The 15,000-nt window shown below is 40.2% G+C and overlaps 2 protein-coding genes across 4 annotated transcripts in view; one reads left to right on the top strand and one right to left on the bottom strand.

Annotated features, from left to right (window-relative positions):
- Positions 1-5,495, bottom strand: part of nedd4l (NEDD4 like E3 ubiquitin protein ligase) — a 44,313-nt gene extending 38,818 nt beyond the window's left edge. The window contains exons 1-2 of one of the 2 annotated variants that reach the window (XM_027148233.2): positions 5,193-5,495; positions 1,360-1,433 (exon numbers count right to left, since the gene is read on the bottom strand). In XM_027148233.2, coding sequence (XP_027004034.2) covers positions 1,360-1,433; positions 5,193-5,237 — 119 coding nt within the window. In that variant the 5' untranslated portion in view covers positions 5,238-5,495. The remainder of the gene's footprint in view (positions 1-1,359; positions 1,434-5,192) is intronic. The other variant, XM_027148234.2, reaches the window with a different exon arrangement.
- Positions 5,496-14,107: 8,612 nt separating this feature from the next.
- prlra (prolactin receptor a) overlaps positions 14,108-15,000 on the top strand; it is an 18,065-nt gene continuing 17,172 nt past the window's right edge. The window contains exon 1 of one of the 2 annotated variants that reach the window (XM_047805954.1): positions 14,108-14,357. The gene's annotated coding sequence lies outside the window, so the exon portion shown is untranslated. The remainder of the gene's footprint in view (positions 14,358-15,000) is intronic. The other variant, XM_047805955.1, reaches the window with a different exon arrangement.

Here is a 15,000-nt window from a genome sequence, read left to right as displayed (position 1 = left end):
GGGCAGTAATGGGGAATACTGGGCAGTAATGGGGTAGGTTAGGTAGTGCTGGGGAATACTGGGCAGTACTGGGGTATACTGGCAGTAATGGGGTAGGTTAGGTAGTGCTGGGGAATACTGGGCAGTAATGGGGAATACTGGGCAGTACTGGGGTATACTGGCAGTAATGGGGAATACTGGCAGTAATGGGGTAGGTTTGGTAGCGTTGGGGTATAGTGGTATTTGGGAATGTTGTGCAGTACTGTTTGGTATGGAGAAGTACATTTTGTGTTACATTGTGTAGTATTAGGTGGTTTTGCCGAGTGCCGTGTATATCAGGGTGTATCGGGGTAGTAAATCAGTAAATCTAGCAGTATCGGGTGGTATTGAGGTTTATTGGGGTAAATTGTTCGGTATAGTTCAGTACCACACGGCGAGTGTTAAGTGTGTGTTACATTCTTCCTTCAGCTGAAGAATATCACTGCAGTGTCGTTCTACTCACATTACTCTTCATCCATTATTCAGCATGAACAGTAAAAACATGCCAGTGTTGGATAAAAGCATCGGGGTTTCACTGTAAGAGCTCTCGAGTGTTAATAAACAACATTATTCAGGTGCCAGGTGTTTGTTGACGTCTGCACTGTGATCTGCATTGTGTATGATGGGAATGTCTTCAGGTGTCATGACGTGTGTGTGTGTCATGTCGTACAGCCCCAGTGAGAGTGTGTTAGAGTTCTGTAAACTGTTTAGCAGATTTCAGGCCACACCGTTTCAGTGCTGTTAAAGAATAATAGCTGCTAGTGTAAATATTTACCTCGAGGCAGTTGTTTCTGCGAGTCAGTGATCTAAAGACTTTAAAGGCTCTGGAGTCGTCCGGGTTTATGACGACGACGGAGTTGAGTAATTAACCCTGATTTGTGCTCAGTGTGGACTTACACAAGCCTGCTGACTCCCTGCATTACTGAAGAACTTTGCCCTCGTCAGAACACCACACATGACTCCGGTTGACATATTTAAGTACTATAAAATGGGTTTTGGTTTTGTTTTGAGGTCACAACTGTTCCAGGAGCAGCGCTCTTCTGAGGAGAAGTAAAAAAGATCCTAAACAAAGTAAAGCTTCAGTTAAACGAACTAAAAAAGCAAAGCAACAACTAACTAACGATCTCCTTCGACCTTTCCCAGAGGACACAAACAGGAAGTAGACGATTTCCCAGCATGCCTACGGGGCCCCGACTGCACACTCACTAATGCGTTAATTCCTAATCCAAGTCGTCCAACGTCTCACTCTTAGTTCAGGAAGCAGGTGCAGTGTGTGTGTGTGTGTGTGTGTGTGTGTGTGTGTGTGTGTGTGTGTGTGTGTGTGTGTGTGTGTTTTCTTACCTGGCACCAATAATGTCCTTCTTTGCCAGATCAATGCCTGCAATGACCCTGACACGAAGGACACGCGACTCATTCTGTAGAGTAAAAACACACACACACACACACACACACACACACACACACACACACACACACACACACACACACAGAGGAAACAGTAGATTATTAAAACATCTCAAGAGTAAAACAAACACTGACGGTGTGTAAAAAAACAAACAAAACAAACAAACAAAAACCCCAAAACAAATAAATGACAAAAATGAGCAGTCTTAGAGCAGAGAAGGCGTGGCTGGCTATAGAAAAGGGGGCGTGGCTTATGTGGTTTGGAAACGACGAAGGCGTGTTGTCTGTGCATAAAATGTAAAGGAGGCACGGTCTGTGTGTCTGAGCGACAGAAAGGGGCGTGGCCTCGGTTTCTGCCAGTCACACTTCATAGTAATCATGTGGATACATGGGAGTTCACACACACACACACACACACACACACACACACACACACACGAATGATGAGCTACACAGAAACAGTTGTACCCGTTTTCTGTTCCTCAGAAATCGTCCTCAAATTGCTGATTTGTTAGTTTTAACTACACGCATGCACACACACACACATACACACACACACACACACACACACACACACACACACACAAACACAAGCTGACGTGCAAAGAAACAGACATGACAGAGACACAGATACATGAACACACTGAAACAATGAAATCAGACCAGAGTCTGGATCTAATGAAACTCAGACACGAGAGAGAGAGAGAGAGAGAGAGAGAGAGAGAGAGAGAGAGAGAGAGAGAGAGAGAGAGAGAGAGCAATACGAAGCAAGCACAGGAAGCAGCTTGGTGAAAAGGAAGTGATGAAGATGTGTAAGCTAATATTTTACTACAGTATACAGTTATGTAAAAAAAAAAAAAAAAGAAAGGAAGGAAGAAGAACATCAGTTAGAGGAGACGGACAGAAAGACGGACAGAGACAGATGGACAGGCACACAGGTAGAGAGAGAAAAAGAAGTGCAGACAAAACACTAGGATTAAGAGTGTGTGTGTGTTTTTGTGTGTGTGTGTGTGTGTGTGTGTGCGAGAGACAACGTTACATAAGAGCTCCAGGTTGCTTTTACACGTTTCCTCCAGGATGACTCGTTCTCACACACCTGATCAAACACCTCTACTGTGAGGATTTTATGTCCTGATGACACGCTCAGAGTCGTGATTAAATTCTGTGTGCTGATGCATTTTCTTTACAAACAGGACGACAGAGTGACGGCATGCTGCACGAGTGATTAACATAACGGCCAGACCACGCCCACCAGGCCACGCCCTCTGGGAATCAGAACACACCTGACAACAGCTTACAGACCAACTAATATACTGTGTATAATTCCCATCATTTCACAGGCAGACAGACAGACAGACAGGCAGACAGACAGACAGGCAGACAGACAGGCAGACAGACAGGCAGACAGACAGACAGGCAGGCAGGCAGACAGACAGGCAGGCAGACAGGCAGGCAGACAGACAGGCAGACAGACAGACAGGCAGACAGACAGGCAGGCAGACAGGCAGACAGGCAGGCAGACAGACAGGCAGACCCTAGAACCATAGAAACAAAAACAGGAAGACAGATTAAGAGAAAGACAGATACTGTAAGCTAGAGGAAAACTGACCGTTAGAGAGATAGAGACAGAAATAGAGAGAAACAGGCATGCAGACAGATAGAGAAGCAGACAGATAGAGAGGCAGACAGATAGAGAGGCAGACAGATAGAGAGGCAGGTAGTCAGAAACAGACAGACAGACAGTTTAGTTGGTTATATATTAGCTGTGCTGTTGTGTGTTTGTGACACATTAACTCTCAGGCTGATGTATAAACACAACAAGAGAAAATTAACTAAATTCTGACTCACTGAAAACTATTTTACCATCACACACACACACACTCGCTCACCCACACACCCGCTCACCCACCCACACGCTCACCCACCCACACGCTCACCCACCCACACGCTCACCCACCCACACGCTCACCCACCCACACGCTCACCCACACACTCGCTCACCCACTCACACGCTCACCCACCCACACGCTCACCCACCCACACGCTCACCCACCCACACGCTCACCCACCCACACGCTCACCCACCCACACGCTCACCCACCCACACGCTCACCCACCCACACACTCACAGTGACTCTAGTCAATCACAGGTGTCCGTGAGCTGCATGGATGTAGAAGAGAGCAGACGGTGTTTAAGGTTTTCCATGTGAATGTGTCTGTATGTTGTGCTGATGGTTCGAACACCTGCAGAAATAGTAAAACTCATTTAAAGCTAAGACGTCAAGCAGTGTTTACTGTTACTGCTGTGAGAGGCCATTTTGAGCCACTCCTCACTCTCTGAGCTCTGGGCTGAGGAGACCGTCCCGGGGTCCAGAGTTGGAACGGAGTGTTTAGAGTTCTCTAATCAAACACATTTGGACTTCTTTGTCCAAAGGTTTCTGTTAACACACAGACGAGACACCTTCTGTCCATCCTGTACTGTTTCTGAGATGTGTCTCAGTGACAGAATGAAAATAACGGTGAGTGTTGACATCTAAAACCGGTCTGAGATCCATCCTGACCTGCAGAATGGTCTCGGTGAAAAGCCGCATCACGCTCCAGCTCAAGACTATCAACAGCTTCCTGAGATAAAGATCAAATGCTACGCTTTGGTTCCTTTCTCAGAGTTTGCAAAACATGAAACCCACAGTCAGTGGTTTCACTCAGAGAGACCAGAAAGAGGGGACGATACAGGAAATGGACTGAGCTGATTGGGATATTATGTGCAACATGGGATTCCAATCCATTTAGCTCTAATGCCTTGGGTCGAAGTGAAAAATTACCGGAGTGTGAGTGTATGTGTGTGTGTGTGTGTGTGTGTGTGTGTGTGTGTGTAAAATTATGAATAAAGCCATGTTGAATCTTGTCATATAAAGTCTTTTACGCCACAACACTTCTGAGTTCTGGATTCTGATTGGTTGTCAGGTGTCGATTGGTTTTCTGTAAAAGCAACTCGGACGCAAATCACGTTGTCGCTATAGTAACGGCTCGTTCCCGGGGACCCGTACAGCCGACGTCAGGAGATAAATTCGCTGTAAGGTGACATTTCTATATATCGCAGATGGAAGAAGTCTTCAGTGTCAGTGCATTCAGAGGTAACGTTATTAACGAGAGCGACTGTTTATAGCTGCTATAATGTAAGTGATGGACAAACTGCTGCAGTATAAAAGGAATAGAGCATTTCATGGTGTGACGTATAACAGAACCAAACCCAGAGTAACTGTTTAGTGTGATTTTTAATGAGATAGAAATCGAATGGCTTGAATTAAACGTACGTTTGTGTGTGGATGTAGATTTGAAGCAGATGATGGAGGACTGATTTAACCCTTTACATGACGCTCATTATAGTCCATATGGATGCATGCTGATAAAAACACACTGTTTTGTTCTGGATGAATTTAACTGATGTGTCATTGATCCCTGGGGCTGATTTTCTGCCTGTCACGTCACACAACATGGTCTGATTCTAATAACTTTAGGACACAATGTGCATGTAAATGTTTTAGGCTTCAGTAAATAAATTACTGTTTTCAGAAAGCACACACACTTAATGAACATCAGCACACACACACACACACACACACACACACACACACACACACACACACAAACACACAGCCAGCCTGCACACACACACCTACAGCCTGCACACACACACACACACACACACACACACACACACACACACACACACACACACAATAACAACACAGTGATGTGTATCTGCTCACCTCGTCTTCAGAAAGCCCATAAATAGTGTCGCTGTTGGCAGCCATGCAGTCAGAATGGAGTAAATCAGTAGGAGCTCAGAACAATAGTGGCACAAAAACAACGCTATATCTTCACTTTACACCTGAAGGGACGCTTTAAGGCGGTCCGGTTCTGTGGTCAGGTCTTATATAAGTCGTGTACATTAATATAAATATAATATGAGAGCGCTGTTTTTATTACAACGCCCAAAAACTTCGCGGGTTAAAAAAAGAGCTCCGTTTCGGCGATGATGTGATTCCCTCTGACGAACAGCACTTCCTCTCCAGGACGCGCCGCCTTCCAACATGACTGACAACCAATCCGACCAACCACGATGTCGCTTTCCCAATCGATACGACCAATCAAATCACTGAGTGTTTCAAGGAATGTGTAGTTTTCTACGGAGCCCTTCAGAGCTCATGGCGAAGTACGAGTCTAATTTAGTCTTTATGCAAATGTTCCGGTACGACCATCAAGATTATTTACTAACTATACAAGTTGGTCACCAAAGTAGTCACCTGTCATATACCAACTACACAAACTAGTCACCTGTCATATACTAACTATACTAGTCACCTGTCATATACTAACTATACAAGTGGGTCACCTGTCATATACCAACTACACAAACTAGTCACCTGTCATATACTAACTATACTAGTCACCTGTCATATATTAACTATACAAGTGGGTCACCTGTCATATACCAACTACACAAACTAGTCACCTGTCATATACTAACTACACAAACTAGTCACCTGTCATATACCAACTACACAAACTAGTCACCTGTCATATACCAACTACACAAACTAGTCACCTGTCATATACTAACTATACTAGTCACCTGTCATATACTAACTATACAAGTGGGTCACCTGTCATATACCAACTACACAAACTAGTCACCTGTCATATACCAACTACACAAACTAGTCACCTGTCATATACCAACTACACAAACTAGTCACCTGTCATATACTAACTATACTAGTCACCTGTCATATACTAACTATACAAGTGGGTCACCTGTCATATACCAACTACACAAACTAGTCACCTGTCATATACTAACTATACAAACTAGTCACCTGTCATATACCAACTACACAAACTAGTCACCTGTCATATACCAGCTACACAAACTAGTCACCTGTCATATACCAACTACACAAACTAGTCACCTGTCATATACCAACTACACAAACTAGTCACCTGTCATATACTAACTATACTAGTCACCTGTCATATACTAACTATACAAGTGGGTCACCTGTCATATACCAACTACACAAACTAGTCACCTGTCATATACTAACTATACTAGTCACCTGTCATATACCAACTACACAAACTAGTCACCTGTCATATACTAACTATACTAGTCACCTGTCATATACTAACTATACAAGTGGGTCACCTGTCATATACCAACTACACAAACTAGTCACCTGTCATATACTGTACTAACTATACAAACTAGTCACCTGTTATATACTAACTATACAAGCTAGTCACTTGTCATATACTAACTATACAAACTAGTCACCTGTCATATACTGTACTACACAAACTAGTCACCTGTCATATACTAACTATACTAGTCACCTGTCATATACTAACTACACAAACTAGTCACCTGTCATATACTAACTATACAAACTAGTCACCTGTCATATACCAACTACACAAACTAGTCACCTGTCATATACTGTACTACACAAACTAGTCACCTGTCATATACTGTACTACACAAACTAGTCACCTGTCATATACCAACAACACAAACTAGTCACCTGTCATATACTGTACTACACAAACTAGTCACCTGTCATATACCAACTGCACAAGCTAGACAACTGTCATATACCAACTACACAAACTAGTCACCTGTCATATACCAGCTACACAAACTAGTCACCTGTCATATACTGTACTACACAAACTAGTCACCTGTCATATACCAACTACACAAACTAGTCACCTGTCATATACTAACTATAGCTAGTCACTGATTATACAGGCTAGTCACTGATGATAGTGATATATCAATTATAAATTATACCATGATATATTAAATGGTATGAGAAATATCATGATAAATTAATTTTTTGCTTAATTTTCTAGAGTTGGTAAACAGGTTGTGAAATGAAAAAATGAAAAACTAATGTTAATTAAACTATTGGATTATTATTATTATTATTATTATTATTATTATTATTATTATTATTATTATTATTATTATATTTTATTAATACTAGAACGTTTTTCATTTGAGTCTGACACAATTCGTGCTTAAGTGACAGGTCGGTTTTTCTTCATTATTTTTTAATTGCATTATATTCGTGTGAGTTTCAAGATTGTTAAATATTTATTTTTATTTCTTTATTTTTATGCATACATTCCAATAGCTTAAAAAAACATGAACTCTGATTTTCAGGATGCCTTTAGGAAAAAAGCTAAAAAAAAAACTTGTTCATAATGCAACAGCGACCTCTACAGTCCTGTACGTGTCATTTTCTCATACGCGTAAGTGCAAAAGTTTGCACACCCAAGCTCCAAATTTACAGATATTTCTAATTAACAGACGTAACAAAATGCTCATGTTTATGCAAAGTATATAATAATTAGACCATAAAAAGGGTTTGAATGTGACATCAATGTAAAGTGGATTTCCTGTCACCACCTGACTGTTTTCTTGTAATAACACAACTCATATATCACATATATTACATTTTTATTACTTAATGAACCACACAATTCTATTTTTTCTGTTCACTGATCTTGAGCTAGTTCCTTCTGCTGTAGCTGTCACAACACGTTCTATATCCAGCCTCTATGCATGGAAATCGCTACAGAAATAAAATGCAGTGTTTTTACTATCCGACCACTAGATGTCTGCAAAGCCTCACTGTAACGTCCCCTTACACACTCTAACACACTCCAACACACAGTAACACACAGGAGAACACTGAAACACGCTAGAATACACAAAAATACTCTAACACATTCATACACAATGTAACACAAAAAACACTCACAGGCAAACACAGCTTAACACTTTGTAACACACTTTAATATCCTGTAGCACACTTGAACACAGCCTAACACTCTATAGCACCACAAAACCTATTGTATTCTCACACTAAACACTCTGTAACACAACGTAGAAAGACACAACCTAACAAACTGTGAATCTGTAACACAGTGTAACACACTGAGAGTCTGTAACACACTGTAACACACTGTGAGAGTCTGTAACACACTGTAACACAATGTAACACACTTGAGAGTCTGTAACACACTGTAACACACTGTAACACATTGTAACAAACTGTAACACACTGAGTGTCTGTAACACACTGTAACACACTGTAACACACTGTAACACACTGTGACACACTGTAACACATTGTAACACACTGTAACACATTGTAACAAACTGTAACACACTGAGTGTCTGTAACACACTGTAACACACTGTGACACACTGTAACACACTGTAACACATTGTAACACACTGTAACACACTGAGTGTCTGTAACACATTGTAACACACTGTGACACACTGTAACACACTGTAACACACGGTGAGAGCCTGTAACACACTGTAACACACTGTAACACACTTGAGAGTCTGTAACACACGGTGAGAGTCTGTAACACACTGTAACACACTGTAGCACTCTGTGACACACTGTAACACATGGTGAGAGTCTGTAACACCCTGTGACACATGGTGAGAGTCTGTAACACACTGTAACACACTGTAGCACTCTGTGACACACTGTAACACATGGTGAGAGTCTGTAACACCCTGTGACACATGGTGAGAGTCTGTAACACACTGTAACACACTGTGACACACTGTAACACATGGTGAGAGTCTGTAACACACTGTAACACACTGTAGCACATTGTGACACATTGTAACACATGGTGAGAGTCTGTAACACCCTGTGACACATGGTGAGAGTCTGTAACACACTGTAACACACTGTAACACATGGTGAGAGTCTGTAACACACTGTAACACACTGTAACACCCTGTGACACATGGTGAGAGTCTGTAACACACTGTAACACACTTGAGAGTCTGTAACACACTGTAACACACTGTAACACACTGTAACACCCTGTGACACATGGTGAGAGTCTGTAACACACTGTAACACATGGTGAGAGTCTGTAACACACTGTAACACACAGTGAGAGTCTGTAACACACTGTAACACAGTGTAACACACGGTGAGAGTCTGTAACACACTGTAACACACTGTGACACACTGTGAGAGTCTGTAACACACTGTAACACACAGTGAGAGTCTGTAACACACTGTAACACACTGTAACACACTGTAATACACTGTAACACACGGTGAGAGTCTGTAACACACTGTAACACACTGTAACACAGTGTAACACACGGTGAGAGTCTGTAACACACTGTAACACACTGTAACACACAGTGAGAGTCTGTAACACACTGTAACACACTGTAACACAGTGTAACACACGGTGAGAGTCTGTAACACACTGTAACACACGGTGAGAGTCTGTAACACACTGTAACACACGGTGAGAGTCTGTAACACACTGTTACACACTATAACACACTATAACACACTGTTACACATATAACACACTATAACACACTGTAACACACTGTAACACAATGTGTAGTGTAAAGATTACAGCACAGCATTACGTTTCATCCTCCAGCTCAGACTTTGATCAGAAACTAAGCCGCAGATGGACGATTATATAACATTACAGTGATGTGAGTGTGTTTAAATCAGAGAGTGAAAGGTTCTTCACTGACGCAGCTGCACCATCTGATCCACAGGAAGTGCAGATTTCAGCCCTGATTAGTCACTGAGCAGTTACTATGTACACAACAACACACGTCTCCGCACTTTCACGTGTCACACACCGCAGACCAGGCCGTATATACATACATACTCATACAGATAACGTGTGTGTGTGTGTGTGTGTGTGAGAGTATACATTTTTATTTCTAGTTCACATTTAAGTTCTTTCTTTCTTTCTTTATTTGTTTGTTTGTTTGTTTGTCTTTCATTTATTTATTTATTTAGCTGGTTTATTCTGTTAAAATTAAGCTGGTTTGTTCTGTTAAAATAAATATAATTCTTGATTCTGAACTGGTCAGATGTCGTTGTTCTGAAACGATTTCACATACAAACCCCAATAAGAACCTGTTACTTTCCATAGAACCTGTAAAGAACCCTCGAAGTGTTCTATAAAAAACTGTGTCATCAGGTTCATCTGAGAAAAAAACGGTAAGTCATTCATCTGTGTTTGTGTCACACATCTTCAGGTTCCTCTGCTTGTTCTGTCTTCTAGTCAGTGCTCTGGCCTCTGTCACCCCTCACACACACACACACACACACACACACACACACACACACACACACACACACACACACACACACACACACACACACACGCACACACACACACAAAAACAAACACACACGCATTTTGTGAGTCATAAATATGAAGCGCTGAGAGAATATTAATGCTGTGTCACACCGGGTTACACACACACACACACACACACACACACACACACACACACACACACACACACACACACACACACACACACACACACGCTACCTATCCAATGTTCTGTTTCCATTAAGGGTCATTATCATGGTAGATAAACAGCTGAAATTAAATTATGATAGTGATACATCGTGTTCTTTATTCACAGAAAAAAACAGAACTGGAAAAGATAAAAGAACAAAACAGAGCTGAACACAATGGAAAAGATTTTCACAATTTTTATAACTAATCATTCGAATAATCATCACTGACATTATTTAATATTACTATTATTTGTTTCTTTGTATCTTGTAAACATCTGAAACTAAAACCTTCTATCGGAACGAATTCCTGTGTATTTTGTTCCTCCACACACCGTCTGACCTTCACTGTTCTGAAACCTGGAACATTTCATGCTCCAAGTTCACACTCGGGTTCATGTCCTAAACTGAGGGTTATTAACCGCTATTTATTACCTCCTAATTAGTAAGAGGTAATTATTAAGTGGTGAAGTCTGACAGGAGAAACTCCCGAGGCAGAGAGAGAGAGAGAGAGAGTCAGCGTGACATTCAGGAAAAAATACACGTCCTTTAAACGTCCTTGTGGTTTTAATAATATTATCAACCAGAACTTACTGTTTCACCCTCAAGCTGAATCGTTAATCTGACACTTTATAGGGAAAAGAACAACGTCAAACTTTTATCCATTTGTAGTTACATTTAATGTAGAGTCACTCAAGTTATAGCAGCTATAAACACCAGCCTCGCTCTCTCACCGCACGCTCTTTGTTCTCTCTCAAAGCTAAGATCCCAAAAAACATAGAAAAAAAGAAACGAAGTGTAAAAAAACGTGTGAAAGAAGTATAAACTTTCTCCTGAAGATGCTTTAACTCTGGCTGGATCACAGAGCTCACACTGGAGACTCCTTCACCTTCATACACAAACATCTCCCATGAGGAGCATCTTCTGTACATGTCCCGGTAAATGAGCTGTTACTATAGAAACAAGAAGGGATTAGAGTGAGAACATTAATATGAACCTGCTCTACAGAGCTCTACACCTTCTGAGCAATCAGAACTCAGCAGCTCTGTAAAGTGCAGGACTTTAAAGTGCAAAAAAAGCAAATAAAGAAAAGGTGAAGAGGAAAAAAACAAACCTCCAAAAATAAAATCTCCAGCATTAGGAGATGTGGTGCACTCATACTGAGATGATGTTTGTCTCTGCTCTCGGTAGAATAAATGACTTTATTCAGCATTCGGTCAGAGATTTGATTTGAGCTGCTGTGCTGTGAACACTTTATCCTGCTCAATGTGCAGGTGGATCCAGAGATTATCCCATTACTTCCAGTATATGGCCATTTTTAAAATGATGTGTGTGTGTGTGTGTGTTTGTGTGTGTGTGTGTGTGTGTGTGTGTGTGTGTGTGTGTGTGTGTGTGTGTGTGTGTGTGTGTACTTTGTATGTGTGTGTGTACTTTGTATGTATGTATGTATGTATGTATGTATGTATGTATGTATCAATAAATAAGTCTGTAAAATTAAAAACCACACTAATAAAAGGCAGGAAGAATTTTTACCCTAAAGAGTTAAAGCAGGACTTTTTCAGTGTAAAAGTCACTTCTTAGAAAGGTGAGGGGATCAGAACAGACGTACACAAACAACCTGCTGACGCCGTTAAGCAGAAATCAACTTCTTAAGAAACTGGGAAAGGTTCCTGAGTTTAAAATAATAAGTAAGTAAGTAAGTAAGTAAGTAAGTAAGTAAGTAAGTAAGTAAGTAAGTAAGTAAGTAAGTAAATAAATAAATAAATAAATAAATAGAACGGATTAAAGCCCTGGTGTGATCGTATCACTGTTCAGAATGGAGTTGTGTTTTTTTCCCGGCGAATGGATGAAATTCCAGCGTTTCCTAGAGATCCCTCCATTTATAATCCACTGAATGAGAATGACAATAAAGGCAAAGCGTTATCTGCAGATTTGTTCTGTTTGAGCAGCGACACAGCACAGTTTAAACAGCATAAACAGGGAGAGCGTCTGGTTTAGGACATTACACAGCTATAAATCATTAGCCAGTCATGCTAGAACCCCAGCTAAGGAGTTTCCGGATTGTTCTACATACAGTAGAGGACAAGGATAGAGTACAAGTGTATAACGATTCGGTAGATTTATCGACTTCATTTGTGATATTTACACAATTACACACTACAATTGCATTAGCTGTTCACTTTGTAGGTCTCGTTACATGTAAAGGCAAACTGAAAATCATTTTAAACACAGAATCTAATAAAACGTACATTTGGGTATAAAAAACTTTCTCTTAATTGAAATTTTATATGATTTATTAAATGAATCAATTTTTAATGTTTAACACATTTTACACACGACAGCGATAACAATAACATTAAGCTTTTTGAGCAGCAATCACCATCATCAGGGAGCAAACCGACTGAAAATAAGGGTGAAAACATCATCAGCTCACAGTGTCATGCAGGTAGGACAACACCCCCCATCACCCCCATCCCACCCAACACCCCCATCCCACCCAACACCCCCTGCTTTTCTGCAGCTCCCCTATTTTCACTCGACCTGAACAGAAACTCTGATTTTTCTTCAGTTTCAAATTTCTCAGCAAAATTCAAGGCTTTGTTTATTTTCTGACTCGAGTCAGCAGCAAAATATCACCATAAAACCATTTCAGCTGAATGTTTTCAGAAAGTGGTGGTTTATGTATTTGTATTATGTATTTTTTATTATCATAAATTGCATTCCTTTTTATGCTTATATACCGTACAGTTGCAAAAAGCATTTCACTACATGTCGTACCCTGTATGTGTGTATGTGTATGTGACAAATACAATTTGATTTAATATTTTTTTTATGTTAATGTTTAAGAGATTAATAATGTAGGCAATCCATGACACACATTTCCATTATTTATAATAAACACATAAAACACAATATCAGCACAATAACACGTGCTTTTCTATACTTTTCTATATAAAACACGATAAGTATAGAAACACAACATTAATCAAACTAAACTGATGCAAAAAAAAGTTGAGAAATGAATAATAACATTTTTATAAATACAGTTTGCAAAAATAAAGCATTTTTAAAAATGTATAAGTATTTTCATATATAAATATTAACAATCTATAACTGTATCATAAAAAAGACCTTGTTGTGTAAGAAAGTGTGCGTTTGTTCATTTAAATAAAATATTGACATAATTTGTAACTCAAAAAGGCTCCGGTGATTGGGTTATTGTCCAGTGACGTAGGCAATGGGCGGAGTCCAGACAGGTGCGAAGAAGACGTTGCTATGGCGACGTCATCACCCCCGCCCGGTATGTCGGGAGCTCTTGGACGGTTCCGCTTTAGTGTCTGATTTACTTTCACCGGCGTCGCGTCTCCTGCACACTCCTCTTCATCCCCTTCTGCAGCATCCTCTTCATCCCCTTCTGAGATCCTGACACATAGAAATAAACACGATCACTACAGAAGATATCTACAGGCTTCCAATGTCGGTGTTCCGGCCCGGAAATCCTCAAAGGCTGAAAGTTAAAGAGTTAAAGAGTTAAAGGTAAGAGAGTGAGATACACACACACACACACACACACACACACACACACACACACACACACACACACACACACACACACACACACACACACACACACACACACACCTGTAGGTAATTGTGTTTATTAAACTTAAAGGTTATGACAGTCTTCATGTTACGAGTTTCTGCAGCAGCAACATCTTTAATCACATTTACACTTTTTGAAAATTTAATTTAATGAAGGAATTATTTTAAGGAATCTGCAGCACATACACATAGAAATGCAACATGACAATGCATAGTTTTTTACCTTATAATGATTCTATAATAATAATGATGATGATGATGATGATGATGATTATTATTAATATTATTATTGTTATATGTTCAGAGAGCCAAGGTTAAAATATTAAACATCAAATAAATGATAAAAGATAAAGGTTAATGTGATGATTATTAATGCTACTAATAATAAAATACATATAATGTGATAATAGTGTAATATATGTTGTATATTTGGTGTAAAATAATTTCTGCATTTACTTTGGGTTTAGTCCAGTGTAATGAGGAGGAAAGTGCTGATTGTGTGTGTGTGTGTGTGTGTGTGTGTGTGTGTGTGTGTGTGTGTGTGTGTGTGTGTGTGTGTGTGTGTGTGTGTGTGTGT

This window comes from Tachysurus fulvidraco, chromosome 21, assembly GCF_022655615.1.
Source record: "Tachysurus fulvidraco isolate hzauxx_2018 chromosome 21, HZAU_PFXX_2.0, whole genome shotgun sequence".
NCBI classification, from domain to species: domain Eukaryota; kingdom Metazoa; phylum Chordata; class Actinopteri; order Siluriformes; family Bagridae; genus Tachysurus; species Tachysurus fulvidraco.
The sequence above is the reverse complement of the archived record's forward strand: the minus strand, read 5'-3'. Positions and strand labels throughout refer to the sequence as shown.